Genomic DNA, 19,755 nt, shown 5'->3' with positions numbered 1-19,755 from the left:
AGCTTTTCTCAGCCTGCCCTGGGGGAAACATGGGTGTGTGAATATACAGAGTGGTCTCTGCCTGAGACGTAGCGTTCAGTTGTTCTGCAGTGACGAAGTAGCTGAAAGCTGGGTGCAACAGCGATGCAACAAACCGTGCTACCAGGCTGCGCTCTGTATTAGGAAGTGCTTGCTGCTTGCTCCTTGTCAACAGTGACTGAAGAATCTAGGTTCTATTTCAAAATACCTTGAGGAAGCAAGGGAGCAATGATCCTTTTCCTGAATATGCTTAGGTTACCACAATACTGATCACACCGCAGCACTTTATAATATCAAACTTTATTGCTCAAAACTAATTGTCTGAAAAATACACATGTAGTACTCAAAGACCAAACACAGAGGCTTATATGATTGTGCAGAAAAAAGCAAGCAGAGGCTCAGTGAAAATGAGGCTTTATAGTTGTACCAATTTAGCACTGGCATCAAGCAACTGCACCCACTACATTTCATACAGCAACCTTTGTTATCTACTTGGGCATTAAGAACGATTTTCTTTTTCCCCCCCCACTTTCCCTTCTCAGATACACATCAGAATACTGTAACTGAACATTTTATTTGGTTAAGAACAGCATGGCTTCTTGCACTTCACCTTTCTTCCTGGGGCAAGTTAGGCAGCTACCGCTTCCTGAATTTAACTCCAGAACCAAAGTACAGTCTAGAGAATTATTAAGATAAATCATGCTTTTAAATACTTAGATGTTAAAAATATATTTGTATAAAGCCTAACAGCAGCGCAGAGAAGTGGAAGTTCACATACAACAGTTAAGTTTATGCATAATAGTCTTTCCAAACATCTGAGTACCCAACTACTGGGTCAGTTTTGTTTCTAATAAATATTTAAGAAAAAGCTGAACGACTGGTGTTCAAATAGGTAGCATCTGTCTGGTCACTGCAAGTCACAGTCAGTTTTCCATCAGTACCGTAACGAGCGGAATGCACACTAACCCTTACAGTCCATAAACCACACGCTTGTTGAGTAGCACATAATATGCAAAGCAAGAATTGTAACTCCCAGCTGGAACAGTTCTTAAAAATACACTCCGTTCCTATAAAAATACTCATCCTCCTCTGTGTATAGAAGGGATAAAGAACAAACATCAGTGACAAAAGCAGCAGTTGATTTTATGCATTCGTACAATCAAGATCTAAACCTTTACAGCCAGTTACCTAGGAAACACACAAGTTACAATACAAATTTAGGATACATCTTGAATCACGCTGTAAGTGTTCATGCAGAAGCTGAAGTTAATGCAATGATCTATCCTCTATCAAAGCAGCTCGTGCTTATGTGCAAATGCAAGACTTACACTCCAAACAATAGTAAACATTAAAACACAAGAGTACTTCACAATGACAATTAACAGCAGTTAAGTTGTTTGTTCCAGCAGTTATTGCGCTATTTTCTGGACATCTCTCCAGTTAGAGGCTGCAGCAAGGTCTAATACCATCTTTTTTGTGTTTTTTTTTTTTGTTTAGAATGCATAATATACGTTCTAGGCTTTGGTTCACAATGAAATCTGTGGATGTTTTAATTAAGGGCAGCGGTCACCTTGTGATCTGATAGTGGCAGACTGAGGTAATACAGCAATCCTCTTAAAAGTAACAAAGTCAAATTTGTAAGTGAGGCATCTATGGATATTCTGCAGGTGACCTGCAAAGACACTGACATTCTGATTTCAGAACAACAAAGGATCTGCAAGGGTGATTTGTCTGTTACAGTGCTGTCCACATACAGGTATTCTGCTGAAAACATACAAGCCGAAGTAAAGCCTACCTACTGCAGTAACACACTGAGGCATAGAAGAGATAAGCCCTGTCTTTATGAAAAAAATAAGAGACAAACAGTAATCCCTGCTTGTCAGCACTGCACCAATATTACATACCTTCCAAAGAAAGATGGAGATTGGTTAAAGCTATGCTGCTAAAAAAAAAAAAAAAAAAAAAAAGCAGCAGAGGCAGTATTTTGTTTTTGTTTAAGATAGGCCACTTTAAATCATAGTTTCTGTATAGTCTTCCAACTACCCGTATCCTGTTAGCACAGGTTTACAGCTTGTGGAACAGAAGCTAAATAGAATCATGAACAGTGAGCAAATTCATATTTGCAGAGCTCTGAGCGTGCCATTGGAACAGACAGGCGAGGCTCTAAGGCTCCTGTTTGACCTCAGACGTCATAAGCCACATAAGAGAGAACAGTAGCTTCAGATAAAAACTAAAGTCCTTGCAATTCCAAAATAACAGGTGTGATATTAAAAGGAGGTCTGACAATACTGATGCCAATATTGTTAAAATCCAGTAGGCACAACGTTCATTATACTGCAGCATTCTACACGTAACATGGTATTAAAACAATAAAATAAAGGAAAAAACCCCCCGAACAATCCAAGAACATTCCTCATTGTCCCTCCCCACCCCAAGCCCCAGACTGCTGTCCAGATAAATACCAGGAACTGCAGCAATTGCAAAACTCACCTCCTCCACTCTGGCAGGAATGTAAATTAGAGCAGGACAGCTCTTGGGTGAGTGGTCAAAGCCCTACCCCCAAACGCTTCTATTCTTCTTCAAGAGCAATCCAAAGAACCCACAGAAATGGTTCTAAGAGAAGATGTACCGCAGTCACCCAGTAAATAACACCAAAGGAAAAACCCTCACACAGCAGAACGGGCACTGCAGCCAAAGCTGTGTCTTCTGTGCTAAACATCACCAAGCCTCAGCAGGCACAGAGCACTGCCTGGTCACTAGGGCTGTACTTGATAGTAGTTGCATATTTGTGGTTTTCCTATCCATCCATACAACTTGTTATGGTCTCACATTCTACTCATTACTGTGTCATATTTTGAATCTACATTCTAGTTTTCATTGCAGAAGTTACACTTTCTCCTCAAACACTAAAAATGCAATTACAAAGTAAAAACAAAGCTTCTTAAAAAAACTAAGTTGCTGCAGTTAGTTCAGATTTCTCAGGGTTTTCTTTAGTCTTTCTTTTCTTTGTTGTTTTCAAAACTTTTTGATTTTAAGCTGCAAGTTAAGACTTAATTTGTCAGGTCAGATGTATTCTGACTCCAAACAAATGAGAAACTTCTTTCTTGCTGGGAGAAGGGAGTGGGACGTCTTTAAACACCGCATTGGCAAAATATTTTCAGACTGTCAACTATCTTCAGTTACAGTTTGGCTCCAAGCTTTGAAAACAGCCTTTGAAATTCCCGTTTTCACTTTAATCTGATAAGCAGGGCCTCATTTTCCCCTTTCAACTATCAGTAAACTAACATTGGCTCGTTTTCAATTAACATAAAACAATTTTGAATATCCAGCCTGTTGCTCTTAACACTACCAGGTACACTTGTTCTTTTCAAGTAGTATTAAAAAAAAAAGAAAAGTCTGCATACTGTGATCTTGAATAACTAAGCCTGGCAGGAGACAAAATAAAATAGAAGAAACAGCATTACTGGCCTAATCCTATGGCGTTAGGAACATTGCTCATCATTTTCATGTATTTGCCACCAAAGTGTTTTATCAGTGCATATTATTATGTGCTGAAATGCAACAAGACTTTACACAAAAACAGTTTTAGGCATGTTCATACAAGACATGTACATATATTTCTTTTATATATACATATATATGTATGTGTGTGTATATATATAGTATCAGCTTTAACCTGTATATAGATATTCTGAATTTCATCCTTAAAACACATCCATTTCAAACATGGATGATTTTCAAGGAAAAAGTGCTTGCTTGACCGTGTCCTGTGTGAACATGCCTGTCCTCTGTGCATCTTGCCCAAGCAGAGATCTTTATGATCAAACCTTGACACGTACGTATCGTATCTCAGAGGTATAAAAAGAAAAAAAGGAAGAAAAAAAATAATATTGCCCTGATGATGCAAAAAGAACAATGCATAACTGAAGCAGCTTGGATTTTATAAGTTATCTTGCATTCTGCAGCAAACAGATTTTAAATAGTTGTTGGAAATCTAGCTCCTCCATTTGTGTTATTGCTCCCTATTGGAAATTCTCCCTTTAGACATCAACAGTGCACAGCGGTTCGCTGCCAGGCTGAGCCGATTCCACAATCGTCATCTTGGGCTTCTTCCGCGTTTCCTCCTTAGAAACACAAACACAAAACACCGTGGAACAAAGCCCACCTTGCACTCACGTAAAATATATAATACTAAGAAAATACTTTTGCACAACTGCAGCCAAATTTGTGTTAGTCTGCGTGGAAGGTTAATTTGTTCTAACGTTAAACAGTTTACCAAAGTAAAGTTAAGTAATAAATCCACTTAAAAATGGAAAATGAAAATCTCTCTAAAAGCAGCCCTATTAAAATCTAAAAAAAAAAAAAAAAGTTATGAACAACTCCTTATATGAGATACTGCAGGAGACGAGCACAAATTCTACAATCAGTAAGCCTGGCCTATGGCATTTTTGTTTGTAAATCAAATAACACAGAAGAAAAATAAAACCAAAACAGGAGCATATACTCACTCTTTCTTGTGCCAGTTTTTTCATTTCTTCCTGTAACTTGTTCAGGATGTGCAGATTTGGCTTGTTCTTTTTGGCATACTGCTGAAGTTCTATCACACTTTTATCAGAGGTCTCCTGTTCAATGAGACCATAAGCAACAACAGATGAGCTGTTTTGATTTAAAATACATACACACACTCACACAAGAAATTTTCTCTCTGATAGCTATGTTTTCTTAAGTAATAAGACAGATTTACGTGAGTTAGTTTCGTATTACATAGGTTAGATAGTTTTTGTCTGGCAATACAAGATTAACAGGATTGCCAGTGAAAGCATCACACTGTGCCAGGAGCAAGGTATGAGGTTCATCAATTTGGAAGAATTGAGACTTGCTCACCAAATGCACACTGCCCTGCTCACTACAGGGAGCAAAAAGATGATGCTGAGATCGATGCCACCACAGTTTTTTTTCTAATTAAATTAAAAACCAACAACAAAACATAGAAAAATACAATCACAACATAGATCACAAACGAAATCATCTTCACCTGTTTGACCATCTTGCTACTCTCTCTACCATACATACGCAAAAGAGAGCCCCAATTTTTCACATGTGGATGCAGTAGCTGTAGGATTTTCTGTGAAGCTAATTGTTTCCCCACTCTTTTATTTTTGCCTGTAAAAACAACCATGAAAACGTGTCATACCAGTACTTTACACAGATAAATACCAACTTGACTTGTGCTATTCAAAGCTGAGACACCAGAAAAGAGCAGAATAATAATAGAACAAGTTAGGTAACCGAACAAATGCCTGCAAAATGGATAATAGAGGACAGAAAGAAAAGGAAGATATCAGAGGTCACACTAGGTGCTGTACTTACACCAGCCTCGCACTGTGTGCTTGCCACAAGTCATGACATATTCACTCTTCTGATTTTTACCAGGAATCACTTCAAATTTTATGGATGTGTCACCCATTCCATGGTTTCTTGAGCACAATGAATAAATAAACCAACATCATACGCTAAGTACAATCGCAAATAAACAAGTAATTACAGTTATCTTTGTCAGTAATTGCTGTGGTGTTAGATACAGCAATAATAAACTTTAAGACATTAGCTAATAGGGAGTTATTTCTTAGATCAGTGACTTGAATGAGAAGAGAACCCCCCCATAAAAGAAAAACAAATCTATGTCCCATGATTATATCCTAATCTGAGAATTTTCTTCCAAGAAACAAACCCACAAAATATTAGTTAATAGAAGACACAATATTAACAGTTCAGTCCATACCACCTCTCTTACAGGCAGGCAGTGAGTGCAGTAAGCTCAGCCAGCCTGCAAGTGTCCTTACGTTATTGAGGAACAGCAGCATTCAAGCAAACCCTGTGCCCTGACTCAAACGTGTGTACAAAACAGAATCCTCATGCTGCAGCCTTACCTTTTAAGGCACTCATGGAGAATCTGATATGGAGACAAGAGCCCAGCTTTGCTGGTCAGTTCATATACCCGTGAGTCCTCAATACTGATATGGTTAAAATACTATAAAGAAATTGAAAAGAGGTATAAAAGTTTTTTTGCAAATCAAACTCAAATACCGTTCTAAATGATCAGCTCTCCTGTGTAACATTAAACAAACGTCGTTACTCCGCACCACAAAGTATTAAGTGCAAAAAAATCTTTACCAACATCATTAAAATTGCCATCCAACTAAGAAAACAAGGCTATGGATTTTTCCACACTGAAAATGTATTTAGAAACTGAGTCTCCAGTAATCACAGCCATCAGGCAAGAAGCTGGTACCTCAAGTTCTTCACTGTCTTTGGGCTTCTCTTCAGAGGTTTGCTTAACAAAGTCAGGAATAAGGATTTCCAGTGTAGCTCGAGCTGCAGAAAATGATTTAATGTTGTGATTAGCTTTATTTTAAATGACAACTGTAAACAGAAGCAGAACGAAACACAATTTAAGCAAGCTTCCCATCTCCCCTAGAAATCACCATACATCCTAGAGAACAACTCAACAGGTAAGATGAGCATCTTACTCATCCTATTGCAACCAGCATCTCCACTTGAACATAGGATTGTTTTCCTTAAAAAGCACAAGTTGATAAGAAACATCCCACAACTATTAAGCTGCACTAAGAAACTTTTTGCACATGCTTATAAAAGGAGAAGGAAATACAAATCTCATTCTCACATCAAGCAATGCTCCCATAGGACCTAAAATTAGAAATACACCTCATCATCCCTTCATTGTTACAGTAGAACCTTAAAATTGTACCTCTAGGGCACTCACAATTTGCCTCAGTTATCCCAACAAAACACCTTTTTCTCATGCACAAACAATTGTCTGATGGCTTTTTATATTTTAGCCACATTAACAAATTTCACCAAAGCATGAAGTCCCACACCAACGTACATTATACACCTCCAAATGCTGACACTGTGCTCAACACATCACAGTCTGGAAGTGTTAAGAAGTTCTAACATGCAAGACATTCCCCTTTAGTTATTCACGATATACATATTAATAACAGTTAGAACTATGACTAATTTTATTTAATCTGTAATAGAGATAATTACTTGGAAATCGGTGCAAGTAATACTATAGTTCAGTGCAACATCACCAGAAAGGGAACTAGCTCAACCAGAAGCTTAGAGGTTTTGTTGTTTGCTCTTTTCAGTTTTGTTTTGGTGGTGTTTTGATTGTTGCTGTTCTTAGAGAGGGGCTAAGACTTAAATTGCACTGTAGGTGTTTATACAGCAGGGGACTGCAGGAGGAGGAGTTGGATCAGATGACCTTTGAAGGTCCCTTCCAACTTTAAGGATTCTATGATTCTAAATTATTAAAAAAAAAAAACTCAGCATGTACACATTGGTGAGATAATTGGAAACAGATGTTTTTACAGCTTGTCGGCACAAATCAGAAATTAACTTCTGAAGTTTCTTCATGGTTTTCTATCCCAGTACATTGTTGAGCTTTGGGAAGTCTGTAAAGTAGTACTTTTAATAAGACTACATGGGTGCATGTTTCGTCAACGATTATCAAAGTTATTCCTACTTACTACTGCAAATACGGTCATCTTCAAAGCAGAAATGAAAACAGACAACAATTCAACAGTTGGCATTAAGAAAGAAAGAACTGTTACCAGCTTTATTCTTGGCAAGCTTTTTGCTGCTGGCAGTTCCTGCCCCGTAAGTTACTCCATCAATAATCACTGAGGCTCCAAAAGGCTCACTTGGGTTCTCTGAAAGCAGAGAGGAGAAAAGGAAACCTTTCCAGGAGTCCCCATGTATAACAGCCACATACATGAAATATCACTATTCTCACTGTTTGTTTTCCTCATTTCAACTTCAAGTAGGATGGATACTGCATACTCTTCAGAAAGACTGACTACTCCAGCAGATGAAATCCTAATTTTTCCACTAACACACGCTTCCCACCATATGCACTTCATTCTTCCAAACGAAGAATTTCTCCATTTTAAGAGATGGTGTAAGATCTGCCAGAATTCAAATGTTAATTCCAAAGTCTTTTTGCATGACTACTACAGTACAAATACAATATGCTGATGTTAAAAACTCAGTTACGTGATATAATGCATTTATAAGAACAGAAACTATAGCATCCACACTAACCTAGGGCACCTGACTTCAATCTCTGGCTGCTAACTGCAGGGCACAAAATACCTGTAATAGTATCACATTCTACCATTTTCCAGAGAATGAAGAAATGCCAGTCAACCAACCGAGTGCCTTAGTGCTATGAATTCTGCTGCTATAAAGCAAAACCCACAAGGAACATGCACTGTGTAAACCAGAACAGAACAATCCCTCAAAAATATTGCAGCTTTCAGAGAGTGCGTACATCTCTGCAGAAACCTTTCAAATTCTTAAATGCTTCTTAATCAAGTGCCTACAACTAAATTCCATTGTTTGTCTTCAATCAGATTTTCAGGACATTATTGACACAAAAATTAAGCAAATATTAATTGTTCATAGCCAGTATAACTATATTTCCATGATGTATGGAATATTTAAATACAACCAAATTACTCCAATGCATTTTCACTTAGTATAGGTTTTTGCTTGGAAAAAAATATGCCTGTTATTTTAAATAGGTCCTTGTTTGAGATGTGCAGAAAACATTTCCTAGCTAGCATGTGGCTCACAGCAGACTCTCAAAACATACTCTAGGAAAAATGTCCATTGTTTGGTTTTATTTCACTATGAGAGAAGCTCTTCACAACAGCATCGTGCTCAGTTTGAAACCATGACAGACTTACCACATTCAAAGAAATTGTAAACAGGGCGAACCTTTAGGACTCGTTGCATATATTCATGCAGTATGCAAACTTCAGATTTCCCATTGGGATTAATGACAAATTCTACAAAAAAAGAGAGGGGAGGGAAAACCACAGCTAGTTTTGGTCTTAAGGAGAAAACTGCTATGAAAAACAAAGCATTAAACGGCAAACTGCAAGGGAGAACTGCTGCTCAAATTATATACAATGTGTTTTAAGATTACCTGCAATAAATAATGCACATCATGTTCCACTCATCTCATTTATGTGTTTCAAAAATAGAAGCAAGAGCTCTCACCTTTTAGCTCATCATTAATTTCAACTGACAAACTCTTCAGTTTTACACCTGATCCCTCACTCAACAATTTAGAAAAATAACCCCACTAGATCATCTTCTAAGTACTCCTTCTGCAGCAGTCTTTTACAATTACTCCTAACCAGCTAATATCCAATTTTCACTGACAGGCATAGAAAGAAGCCGGTTTTATAATGTAAGGGTAAACTATAAAGTGTGGACAGAATAGTTCAAAAATATATGCTTTGAAAACAAAGCAAAAACCTACAAAAACAATTAATGAATCACAGTTTGAAAATCAGCTGCTCCACTCAGATAGGAGGAAATGGTCAATTTATAAGTTTCAATTCTGCTGAAGAAAAAGTACCCACAGACATGACAGCCGACAAAACAAGAATAACAACCAAATCACACATCAATATGGGTATTTTGAATACTGGACTGCAGTTAAACACACCACCACATCTACACAGCCAATACAGCTAAGAGAGGATTCCCCCAGCTTCTCATCAGACAAAATCTACTCCTTAGCAAAGGATATGTAACTGCAGAGTTCTTTCCTGTTTCCATCTAAGTGGTTTAAAATTGTATTTTAACTTACAGGTTTTAATCTGGATCAATCTGGCATTTGTAACAGTCTCTAATTTGGGGCAGGTATGAACTGGTGTACAACTAAGGAGGCAGCAACAACCAGAGATGGGCTAGGAGGGTCTTCCATAAACACCAACAGTAACAAATGGGTGATGGTGGTAACCAGCTACCAGGACTAAAGCCTTAAATAAAAATTCTTGTTAGATAGTATTTTCCCCTTTACTGTACTGAACGGTGGATTCAGGAACATACAATTCTGGAACAAGGAACACATGGATTCTTTTTTTTTCCCCCCCTAAATAAGCTTGGAACTTTCACATCAGATATTTAATCTCTCAGTACACGAACTAACCTTTCTTTATAGGTGCATCTTGCACAGACAAGGTAATGAGTTTCTGATTGGCAGGCAGAATAGGCCGCTCAGACTCTGCCTGCTTCCGCTTCATCTCGCGATTGAATTGCCGTCTCTCAGCCCAGGTTCTGAATTTTTTTACAGTAACTTGTTCAAAGTCAAAACGCTTCTCAAGGTAGCGTCTAAAATCTTCCAGATCTAAGAAGCAAGCAGGTTACTATAGCTGACTATATGGAAAAAACCACTAATGCACAAAGATGCACAAAAATACATAGCAATAACAACTCAGATTGATAGAACTGAGTCTTAGACAGATATACAACTTTAGTGGATGAAATACCCCCAAATCTTCCACATTTTTGTGTGTAAAGTTTGCATATCATCTCTCAGATGTCCGGCAGGAATTCCTAGTGTATATTTCCTTTCCTGTTATAATCAAAATTCCCTTTTAAAACTGGTTCTATTTTTTCAGATCTCTGCCTAAGAAAAACAGCGCAGGAGGAAAACTTACCAGATGAGCTCAGGCAGGGTTTGACTCAACTGTCACCTCAGGAATAATAGAAAAGCGTACCAAGTGCCATTAACCCAACTCCAGCCAAGAAAAGAGTCCCAGTTCCCATACCTACCTACAGATTCATCTTTACATACTTCAACTTTGGCCTTAACTTGTCCTAAGGCTCCTTGTGCTGCATCTCCCCCTGAGGTGTCTTTTTCATCTAAAGGCCCAGAATCAGCAGCAGTGGAATCTGGTTCTTCTGTTTGGCAGTCCAGTTCTGAAGACTTATCTAAGTGCTTTATGGGTGATACTTCCCCATTTGGGGTTATGTCATTATTTTGTTCCCTTTCCTCATTTTCCTTCATTTTTTTATAATGCAAGCAGGGAATGCTACTAAGGGGAGGATCATGTTTCTGCAAATATAAAATAATACAGTTTCAGTACGTCGAGGTAACCAAAAGCAAATCCAAAACTCACCAGATGTAGTCAAGATGGAAGCTATAGTTAGTCTAATCTCAGGTTGCTCTTTGGTTAGCAATCTCATCCTACTCAAACCTTAGCACGTTCATTAGAATGGCATCCTGGCACTGTGTTAATACTGACAGTAACCTTCACAGGGTGTCTCCCATTTTAAGTCCAAACTATATTCTGACTGATTTCAAGCAAACATTACATGCTTTCGTAAAATCCCTTGAGCCTTCTTGGGGTTTAAATCCACAATATTAAACTCAGTCTCTACAGATTCCTTTGGTTTATGAATGTCACACATCTACTTCTGTAAATGTAGACCATGAACCACATCTCAGGCTAGTTTATGGCTACAAATAAACAATCTGAATGTATTTCATGGAATAAAGTTAATGTTTTGCAGTCATATTCTAAAAAAGAAGGCACAAAACAAGACCACCTCATTTGCTTTAACTGCCCAAATTCATTATCAACAATTGAAAAAAAAAGCATAAGAAAAATCACATCATATTTCAGAAATAAAGTAGTTTATTTCTCAAGTACTGTAATAATCCTGCTCAAGAAGAAAAAATATTCAACCATTTAAAGGAATAAATCTAATTTTTAAATATCAGTACAGAAATAATTGACAGTATTTACCCTTATGCTTCCTGTTCCCAAGAAATAAGGTCTAGACCAGGTAACAACTCTAGACTCTCTGTGCAGATATACAGGAATGCCTGAGTTATGGAATGTCATGATCCATCCATCTGGTAACGGTTCCGTAGGAGGGCGGCCACGACCTTTAAAGCAAAGAACAGCTTTAGATATGGAGTAGTCATTGTTCAATAGACATTGAATTGTGGCCTACTCCCAAACTGCAAGTCACCAAGCACTGTTTGTGCCCAGGTCATCTGCAGTGTTGTCTTCTACCTTTCTCAGGTAGTGAAGCAAGGGATAGGTGGTCACTGATTCCTTGGTTTGTGCAACTGAGTAAGATTTCTTGTGATTTCAGTCTCTCACTGCTCCATTTCCATGCGGCTTTTTCTCTGATAGAAAGTCTGATAGACTTTAGGAAGCAGTTTGAAATAAAACCTTTCATTATATTTTTCAATAGGAGTACAAGACAAACCAAAATCAAGTCTACAAGGCTTTATACTTAAATATCTTAGCCATGAAAAACGCTGCTGCTTCCACAAAACAGGAGTGAAATTACTCATGTAGTAAGCCAGTAATAGGACATACACAGCAAAAGGAGTAACATTGCAGCAAAACGCTTGCACTCACATTCAAGACAATATATGTTTTTACTTATTTCTACTCAAGACACTGGAGAACAGTGTCACTCCTTTCTACATCAGACATGAACAAAATAGACTCCCTTTAGCTGGGACCTGTGTCAATCCCATTGTAAAGCTCTGGAGGGAAGAAGTGTTTGGTTTCTTACTTCAGAGCACAGCATTTGACAGCTTTGCTCTTCTAGAACAGGGTTAAGGCTTAATTCTGATACAAACTGCTTGCAGTTATGTTCTTGTGGACTGGGTGGCATTCTCAACTCTATTACAACCTGTTGGTAACACACTATGAACACCTTGATAAGTGCAAGTCACGGGCTTTAGTAATAGTTTGCCTGGTATTGCAAGCATTAAGACTGCACATATACATTTCAACAAAAAAAGTGAGTTAATGGCAGTAGGAAGAATTCCACAGCCAGCCTTCACCTCTTCCACAGTATCAGAAAGAAAAACCAGATCCTTGTTCACCTACTTGCTACTGAGGTAAAAGTCTTTCTCATTTTCCACATATCCATGCACCAAAACACATTTTCATCATAAACAACAGATGAAGACAAAAAGCATGCCCAAATATCACCTTTAATGTTTAGCAGTACAAAAAAAAGAAAAAGTATCCGATATTAAGAAGCCTCCAAACAAGATTGTGTGCCACACCCCTTATCTAATCAAAATTGCTACCCGAACTCAGATTTCCACAGATTTCCATTCAATATACCAATGCCACACCAAGGTTGATAAATGTTGAACAAATGTTAACTTACTTTTAAGAACAGTTTTAATTTTGGTCATCATTGGCTGCACACTTGTTTCTCCATCAGACTGGTGATCACTTTCAGCCCCGTATTTCTCATTTTCTACTCTCCTTGTTTTGGGTGCACGAAGACCCTCTTCCAGCAGAGCATCCACATCATTATCAAAGTCATCCTGAAAGAGATGTCATCAGATACTACCCTCCAGGGTCTGCTAACTTCCCTTTCCCCTCGGAAAGAAAAAGCATACATTATCCCTATGCACTTCCACATAGAGAGAAACTAGAAATGTCCAGTGATCCCAGTAAAATGACTGAAAAACAAGAAAGTTTTCATAAGTGAGTGTTGGCATTTTTCACAATGAATTAAGCTTTTCTGTGTAAGAAGTCTTTTTCATGTTATTTCTAAACTAAGCTGTAGAAGATACCACACAACTCAGAAGATCCACCAAGAGAACTGTGAAAGTTTTCAGCCAAAATCCACCTTCAAAAATTTTGTATTTTTAACTCCAGCACTGCACGTTTCTAAGAGAAGCTGTCTTTAGCAAACACCTTTGTGAGCTTTTTCCAACTACTTGGGATCCTCTAAGCCCACCAAGAATCTCAGTATTTACTTACCTCATATGAGTAATTCATGGTTTCTTCATCCACTTTATCCCTTTGAACGATTGCTTTAGATGTGAACCCTCCTCCTTCTTCATCTATTTCCATCAAGTTGTCGGTAAAGTCTTCAAGCTCATCCAGAACTGCATATTCCACTCTCTTTTCCTGATCAACATCATTCTCATCATCCTTCTTGTCATCATTTTCACCGCCTATACCTACAGCTTTTCCATTACTACCACCGAAAGGACAAACATGCAAATCCCCATTGACATTATTAATACCAAAATCTGTATCTGCCTTATAATCCTGCTCAATTCCAGTGTACAGAACTTTCCTATCTTTGCTCTTGCAGCTTTCTGTAAAGCTAACGCTAATCTTTACATCTTTAAGTAACTTAAGATCTGGGGTGAACTTTCGAACTGAAGGTGCATGACGAGCAGTTCTCGGGCTTTGGTCACTACTGTTAGGGTCTATTATAAGACGACTTTTGTAGCAGGCAGATCCCTTTGTGAGAAGCTGTGTTCTGCAGATACTGTGCGTGTCCCCAGCAGGGGTATCTGACTGTCCATCACCACCAGAGCCAACGTCCATTACCTCTGCGTCACTGGACGTTTGCAGGGGAGGTGGTGGAGGCTGTTCGTTAGGCGGCAGAGGTGGGGGACAAGTGTGATTCTCCACATTCATTTCTCTTGCAGGTTCTTTAGGGAGGGGTGGTGCATTTTCGTATTTCTCCATCTTTTAAACTGTAAAACTACTGTTTTAAACAAAACACAATGCTTTCAATAAATGTTTATATCTATATTCCTAACATGCGTAAGTCCATCAGGATTGGGTTATCATGTCCTATTCAATATGCAACACTGATGATTCAGTTAAGCTGACTACATTGTTCTTTTCATTAATGTAGACAGCTTTCAGAATCACTGTCTCAATTATTGGAAATCACAATGCATTCAGCTTAAATAGCTGAGGACTAAGACTGCATCTTCACTGGACAAGCAGGCCTCCTTTTCTTCTTTCAATCTACAAGAAAAAAAAATATATGTCACAGAAGAAAAATGGAAAGTGGTATCCCAGGCAAAAAGAAAAATAAGTTATTCCTTCCTATAATACATTCCAAATAGAAAAAAGAATTACACTTTGCAGTAAAAACAAACAAACAAACAAAAACAGATTATCTCAGTACTGTTCTGAATGAGGCTGAGATCAGGCTGTTGTTACAACTTCTTGGTCTGTAAGTCGAGGTGCAAGAACTTGCTAACAGTTACCTGCTTAATTAATTGACTATCCCTGCTTGTTTAGCTACCAGGATAGCAAGTGTAGGTATTTAGGGGCCCTCTTCCATTGCTTAAAATAACCTGGTATTCAAGCAATACTTACCACACAGCAGACAGATTACACATGCAATACTGGCATGCTTTTAACATCTATAGTTCTTGAAAACACGTGTTCTTTTGAAACTTACAGGTATGTCTATGTCGCAATGGAAGTTCTAACAGGAAACCTAACTTGCTAAAAACTCAGTGCAAATGTCAAAACACAAGGAAATAATCTTTACCTACCTAGCTAGCTCTGGCACCCCTCTGATACTATCCCTGTGCTCTCTGCAGAAAAGATGTCTTGTTATTACATTCAAGCACTATTAAGAATGAAACGCTTACTGTCTTTTCCTTCTTGCTGGCCTTGAAGTAATGAATAACATCACCAAATCACTGCCAGCCCATACACATACTGCAGCCAGAGGAAGTACCAAACCAAGGCTGGTTTAAACTTGCTTTTGTATTGCTGGCCACAAACCTGCCCCATCCCCAGGGTAATGTAACAGAGTCCAGCAAATCTACTGTTACAGAGAGCTACAATAGAATTTGCTACAAAAGAAAGTCCCCCCAAAACAGGAAGAAGCAGAAGAGAGATCCAATTCCCACCTGCTCTGCTGCAAACTGATATTTACAATGTGCCCTTTATGTTAGAGGCTGGAGGGAAGAAAAAAAAAAGAAAAAAAAGATTTTGATGAAAGAGAGAAAGGAGCAATACAAAAAAGGATGTATAAGCCTATAGGTTAAAAACAGCCACGTGGAGCTTAGACAAGACAACCAGAAAGCCATTTATGAAAGCAAACAGCACATTAGGTTACACAGCACTAGAAGACAACACAAGCTAGCTCACCTATTGCCATGCTTCATTAACTTGCCCTGAAAAAACACCTTTAATTCACCAAGACTCCACAGAAATACACCAACAGATCCCACATGGCCCTCTTAAAGATATAAGGAGTGTTACAGAGAGCTGCAACAGGCAGTACAGAACACTGAACGAACTCTAGATGAACTGCAGAAAATAAGAATTTTAAATGAAGTTTTGCAGATCACCAATAAATGGAAACATCGTATTTTCACTTAAGCTTACTCTTGTTCTAGTGGATCATCTGAAAAGGTTTCATTGTAAAAGTAACCCCAAAGAGATGGATACACGGCAGACATTATGTAGCAAACCGTAAAGCAGAGCTGGAGAACTTCCTCTCGGCTTGGTTGTGTTACAGATGTTCTTTGGAGACAGAAAGAAAAACAAAACAAAGCCAAATAATGCCCTTCTTCTCAATCAGTACAGCAAGATCATGAAAGAAACACACAGATAAAACAGCACCTCTTTTCAAAGAGAAAACTAGAATGTTAGAATGTATAACCAGCAAACTCCCACAACAGTGTGTATGGAGACTTGCAGACAAGTTCAACAAAGAACACGTGGATACCTGTAGCTGCTCCTGGGAACAAGGAACAGCACACCACAGATTCTATCTTCAAAAAGTCATTTGATAAAGAAATTGGTTTCATCATCAGAAACTGCTTCCTTCATATCTCGTAGACACCCCAAAAGGAAGAGTGGCTGCTTATTTGCTTCTGAAATACACAGCCTCCCTCCTCACAAGGCACCAACCACTTGAAAACCTACTCAGCTATCATCTTGTCAACCACGGACCCTTTTTATTATCTACACCTGTATCTTTCTGTTACATCCAGTAAAACAATATTGAATCATTAATTACAAACTGTGAAAAGAAAACAAAACCAGGAGAGTGGATTATTTTCATTAAATCTGCATAGGAAGCCTCTGAAGAAGGATATTCAGTGGATTCAGTAGACTACTACTACATACTAGAAAATATTTCCTTCCACACTGCCAATTTTAGCACGGAAAGATCCTGGAAAAAAAAAAACAACAGAACCACCAGCCATTTTGTGCAAGTCATCAAAGCAGTGCAAGAAAAGTCACTCAGGTGCCCAACAGCTACCATCAGTACCAAATCCAGATAAGAATAAAGAACCTCTATAGTGCCATCCCATTTCAAAGCTAGCAGAATTACATAAATTGGAAGAAGTGCCATCAGAAAACAGCAGAGTGAGTGCTGCTTTGATAGCTTGCCCAGTTTTCAGGCAGAGTTTAGATGGCTGCAACTAATGGTGCGACATGGGAGGTAAGTTCATTTGTTCTTAAATCTGCAACTTAGGGCCTCGGGAGGAAGAAAAAAGTATTCTTCCAATTGCATTCCCAGAGGCTTCCTACTTGTAAAGAAAAACAGCACAATTAGGAACTAATTTCTCTTCTCACCCTCTAAAAATAGCAGTCCTGGCAACAATCAGGAGCCACCGCTCAGAAGAAGCGGGGTGCTAACCTTTCAGCCACAATTAGAAACGGGAACAGTTATGTTTAATCACCTAAACAGAAGGAAGAAGAGCTCCGCTTATAAAGGAAAGTCAAAGACCGGACTGCACCGCCTGCAGGGCACGGAGGGCGCCGAAGGGACGGGAGCGCTCAGCCCGCTTTAGGAAAGGTAATTAGGGGCCCATCCCCCCAGCTGAACGCTGCAGAAATGAACGCGAAGCTTAAAGAAAAACGAGGTGCAAAACAGAAAGGCTGCTTTCTCAGGAGGAAAGAAGAAAGTTTAGAAGTTTTCCAGCCTAAACCTTCCAGAAACCGAATGAGGGAATTCAGAGAAAACCCTAACGGCGCTTCACCACAGAGGGCAGGAGCGGCGGGAACGCGTGGAGCCGCGCGGTGCAGCTCGGCAGGCCTCGCTGCCCCATCCTCGCCGCCCCACAGCCCCCGAGACGGCCAGACGCGCAGCACGAGCTGGAAAGGGCCGCGCGGCCCCGGAGCGGCGGCGCTCAGCGCTCAGCCCGCAGCCGAGGCGCCTCTGGGCCCGATGAGGACGCGGCGCTCCCCTCCCTCCTACTGTTCTGAGCGCCGCCCGCAGCGAGAGCGAGCGGAGGGAGCAGCAAACGCTGAGGCGCGGCTGCGGGGCGCCTGACGGCGGTGCCCACCCGAACGGACGGCGGGCCAGAGCCGCCCCGCGGCCTGCAAGGACCGAAGGGTTACAGCCCGCCAGGCGGCGGGGCCCGCTCCCGCACGGCCTCCCTCTGCCCCACGAGGTCAGCACCCACCTGGGCCATCCCCAGCGTCCCGGCCTCTCCTCCGCGAGGGGGTGGTGGGAGGGCGAGCGCGGCCGCCTCACGAAAGCCGCCCCCCGCTCCGAGCCGCCATCGCCTCGGCCGCCATCTTTAAACTCCTGCTCCGAGCGGCTCCGCGAAGGCGGGACTCTCCTCTCCGCCAGCCAATGGGGTCTCCCGTCTCACGCGTCTCGAATTTGAAATCCCGGTTACCATTGACAGATTCTCGAGCACGTTAAACAGTTCGGCCAATAACGAAGCAAGGAACACACGCCCTTACGAAGCCCGACCAATGAAAGAGGACGAGGGGCAGGACCAGGCGGCGGGAGGGCGCGGCCGGCCGTGACGGGAGCGGGCCCGGCCGGGTTCCTTTGTCCGCAGCCGGAAGCAGCCGCGCGGTGCGGCTGGGACGTCGCTGCTTTGTGCAACCGGGGCGGGAAGCGGCGACGGCGGCGCCGAGCTGTGCTGGAGGGGCCCCGGGGCGGGCTGTGGAAGGCCCTGCTGCAGTGGACGGCAGCCGTGAAGCCTCCCAGCTCCGTTCAGACAATTCCCACAGCATGAGACGCGTCTTACACTTTGTGTACCCCTACTGCGTGAGTCAGAAAGTTCGTGCGTCAGATGGAAGAATTAAAACACAGTCGTTTGAAAGTCGAACAACTGCTTTGTCAGCTTCCATTGTGCATCTGTTTTCACAGTCATAAGACTGAAGTCCAGCAAAAATGCAACAGCTGATGCTTTGCTCACAGGGTGACCCGCAGCTCTCCCTTTCCTCGGCAGGACAAACAATTGCTGCCAACCCAAAGCACCGAAGAGTCAATAACAAAAATTACTGCTGGCTTCCCAAAAAGTGAATAGGCTGCACTCATTGCAGTAAAAATTAGATGGAGTCAGTGTTCCATTCTCTGAGTGAATATCAGTAACTGCAGTACATGCTGTGCTGTTAAATCTACCATAAGACAGTTTTTTAACTCAGACTACATTACTTTTATTTTAGCAAAAAAAGGTATTTACCTTCCAAAGACATTCATTATAGAAAAATTAGTATGGCTTATCTTTAAAAACATGCTCTAGACACTAATCATTGAGGCATAAAAGAAATTTAAGGTATAAAACAGATGTGGGTATTTTAAATATGTGTTTTTAAGCAGATGGAAACTATAATGACCACATTAATGGAGCTGAGTCACTCTAGCTACAGCCTACAGCGTGCTGTTTTGCATTCAAAGATCTGAAGCTCTTTAAAAAAATATATATATATCCTTAGTTAAGATATTAAGATGCTATTTTGTGTTACCTTTTAATCTGTGCGCTACTCAGGTGACTCTACAGTATTCACGTTCAGCTACATTGGACACTGAGGGGGAAGCGAGTTGATTCAAGATTACCTGCAGCTCTGTAAAAATTAACCTTTGAACTTCAGCATGGAGATGCTTCCAAGCAGACCATTTCCCTGGCACCTGGACATACTGGGCCAGAGTACAAACGACTGAGCCTTCTCAACGTCCAAGTAACACTGCAACTGCAGCTACATAAATTGGAAGCCTGCAACAGTTCTCAAACACAGAAGGTTAAATATAGTGCAATTAAAAATATAATCCACATTCCAAAATAATTACTTCATGTGAAATTATTTTTGTACATGAACTCAAAAATTAAGATTTATTATTATA

General features: G+C 40.3%; 1 protein-coding gene across 1 annotated transcript; it reads right to left on the bottom strand.

Annotated features, from left to right (window-relative positions):
- Positions 1 to 299: 299 nt before the first annotated feature.
- On the bottom strand, positions 300 to 18,239 carry DGCR8 (DGCR8 microprocessor complex subunit). Its single transcript, XM_085238132.1, has 14 exons — positions 18,080 to 18,239; positions 13,653 to 14,663; positions 13,048 to 13,210; positions 11,652 to 11,794; positions 10,675 to 10,957; positions 10,049 to 10,246; positions 8,793 to 8,894; positions 7,656 to 7,754; positions 6,311 to 6,393; positions 5,949 to 6,049; positions 5,389 to 5,495; positions 5,054 to 5,181; positions 4,527 to 4,640; positions 300 to 4,142 (listed from the first exon to the last, which is right to left on the bottom strand). Exons 2-14 carry the CDS (start codon positions 14,373 to 14,375, stop codon positions 4,059 to 4,061), a joined length of 2,328 nt encoding a protein of 775 aa, XP_085094258.1. The 5' UTR covers positions 14,376 to 14,663; positions 18,080 to 18,239; the 3' UTR covers positions 300 to 4,058.
- Between the last annotated feature and the right edge of the window lie 1,516 nt (positions 18,240 to 19,755).

This window comes from Meleagris gallopavo, chromosome 17 (assembly GCF_905368555.1).
Source record: "Meleagris gallopavo chromosome 17, MGAL_WU_HG_1.1, whole genome shotgun sequence".
Lineage (NCBI taxonomy): Eukaryota > Metazoa > Chordata > Aves > Galliformes > Phasianidae > Meleagris > Meleagris gallopavo.
Note: the sequence above shows the minus strand (reverse complement) of the source record. Positions and strands in the feature narration are given on the sequence as shown.

Bases quoted from the DNA above. Each gene is read 5' to 3' on its own strand.
- DGCR8 (XM_085238132.1), bottom strand. From the start codon at position 14,375: ATGGAGAAATACGAAAATGCACCACCCCTCCCTAAAGAACCTGCAAGA. The intron at 13,211-13,652 runs GTAAGTAAATAC...CATCTCTTTCAG, and splicing joins CCATGAATTACTCATATGAG to GATGACTTTGATAATGATGT. The intron at 6,394-7,655 runs GTAACAGTTCTT...CATTTTCTGCAG, and splicing joins GCTTGCCAAGAATAAAGCTG to CTCGAGCTACACTGGAAATC.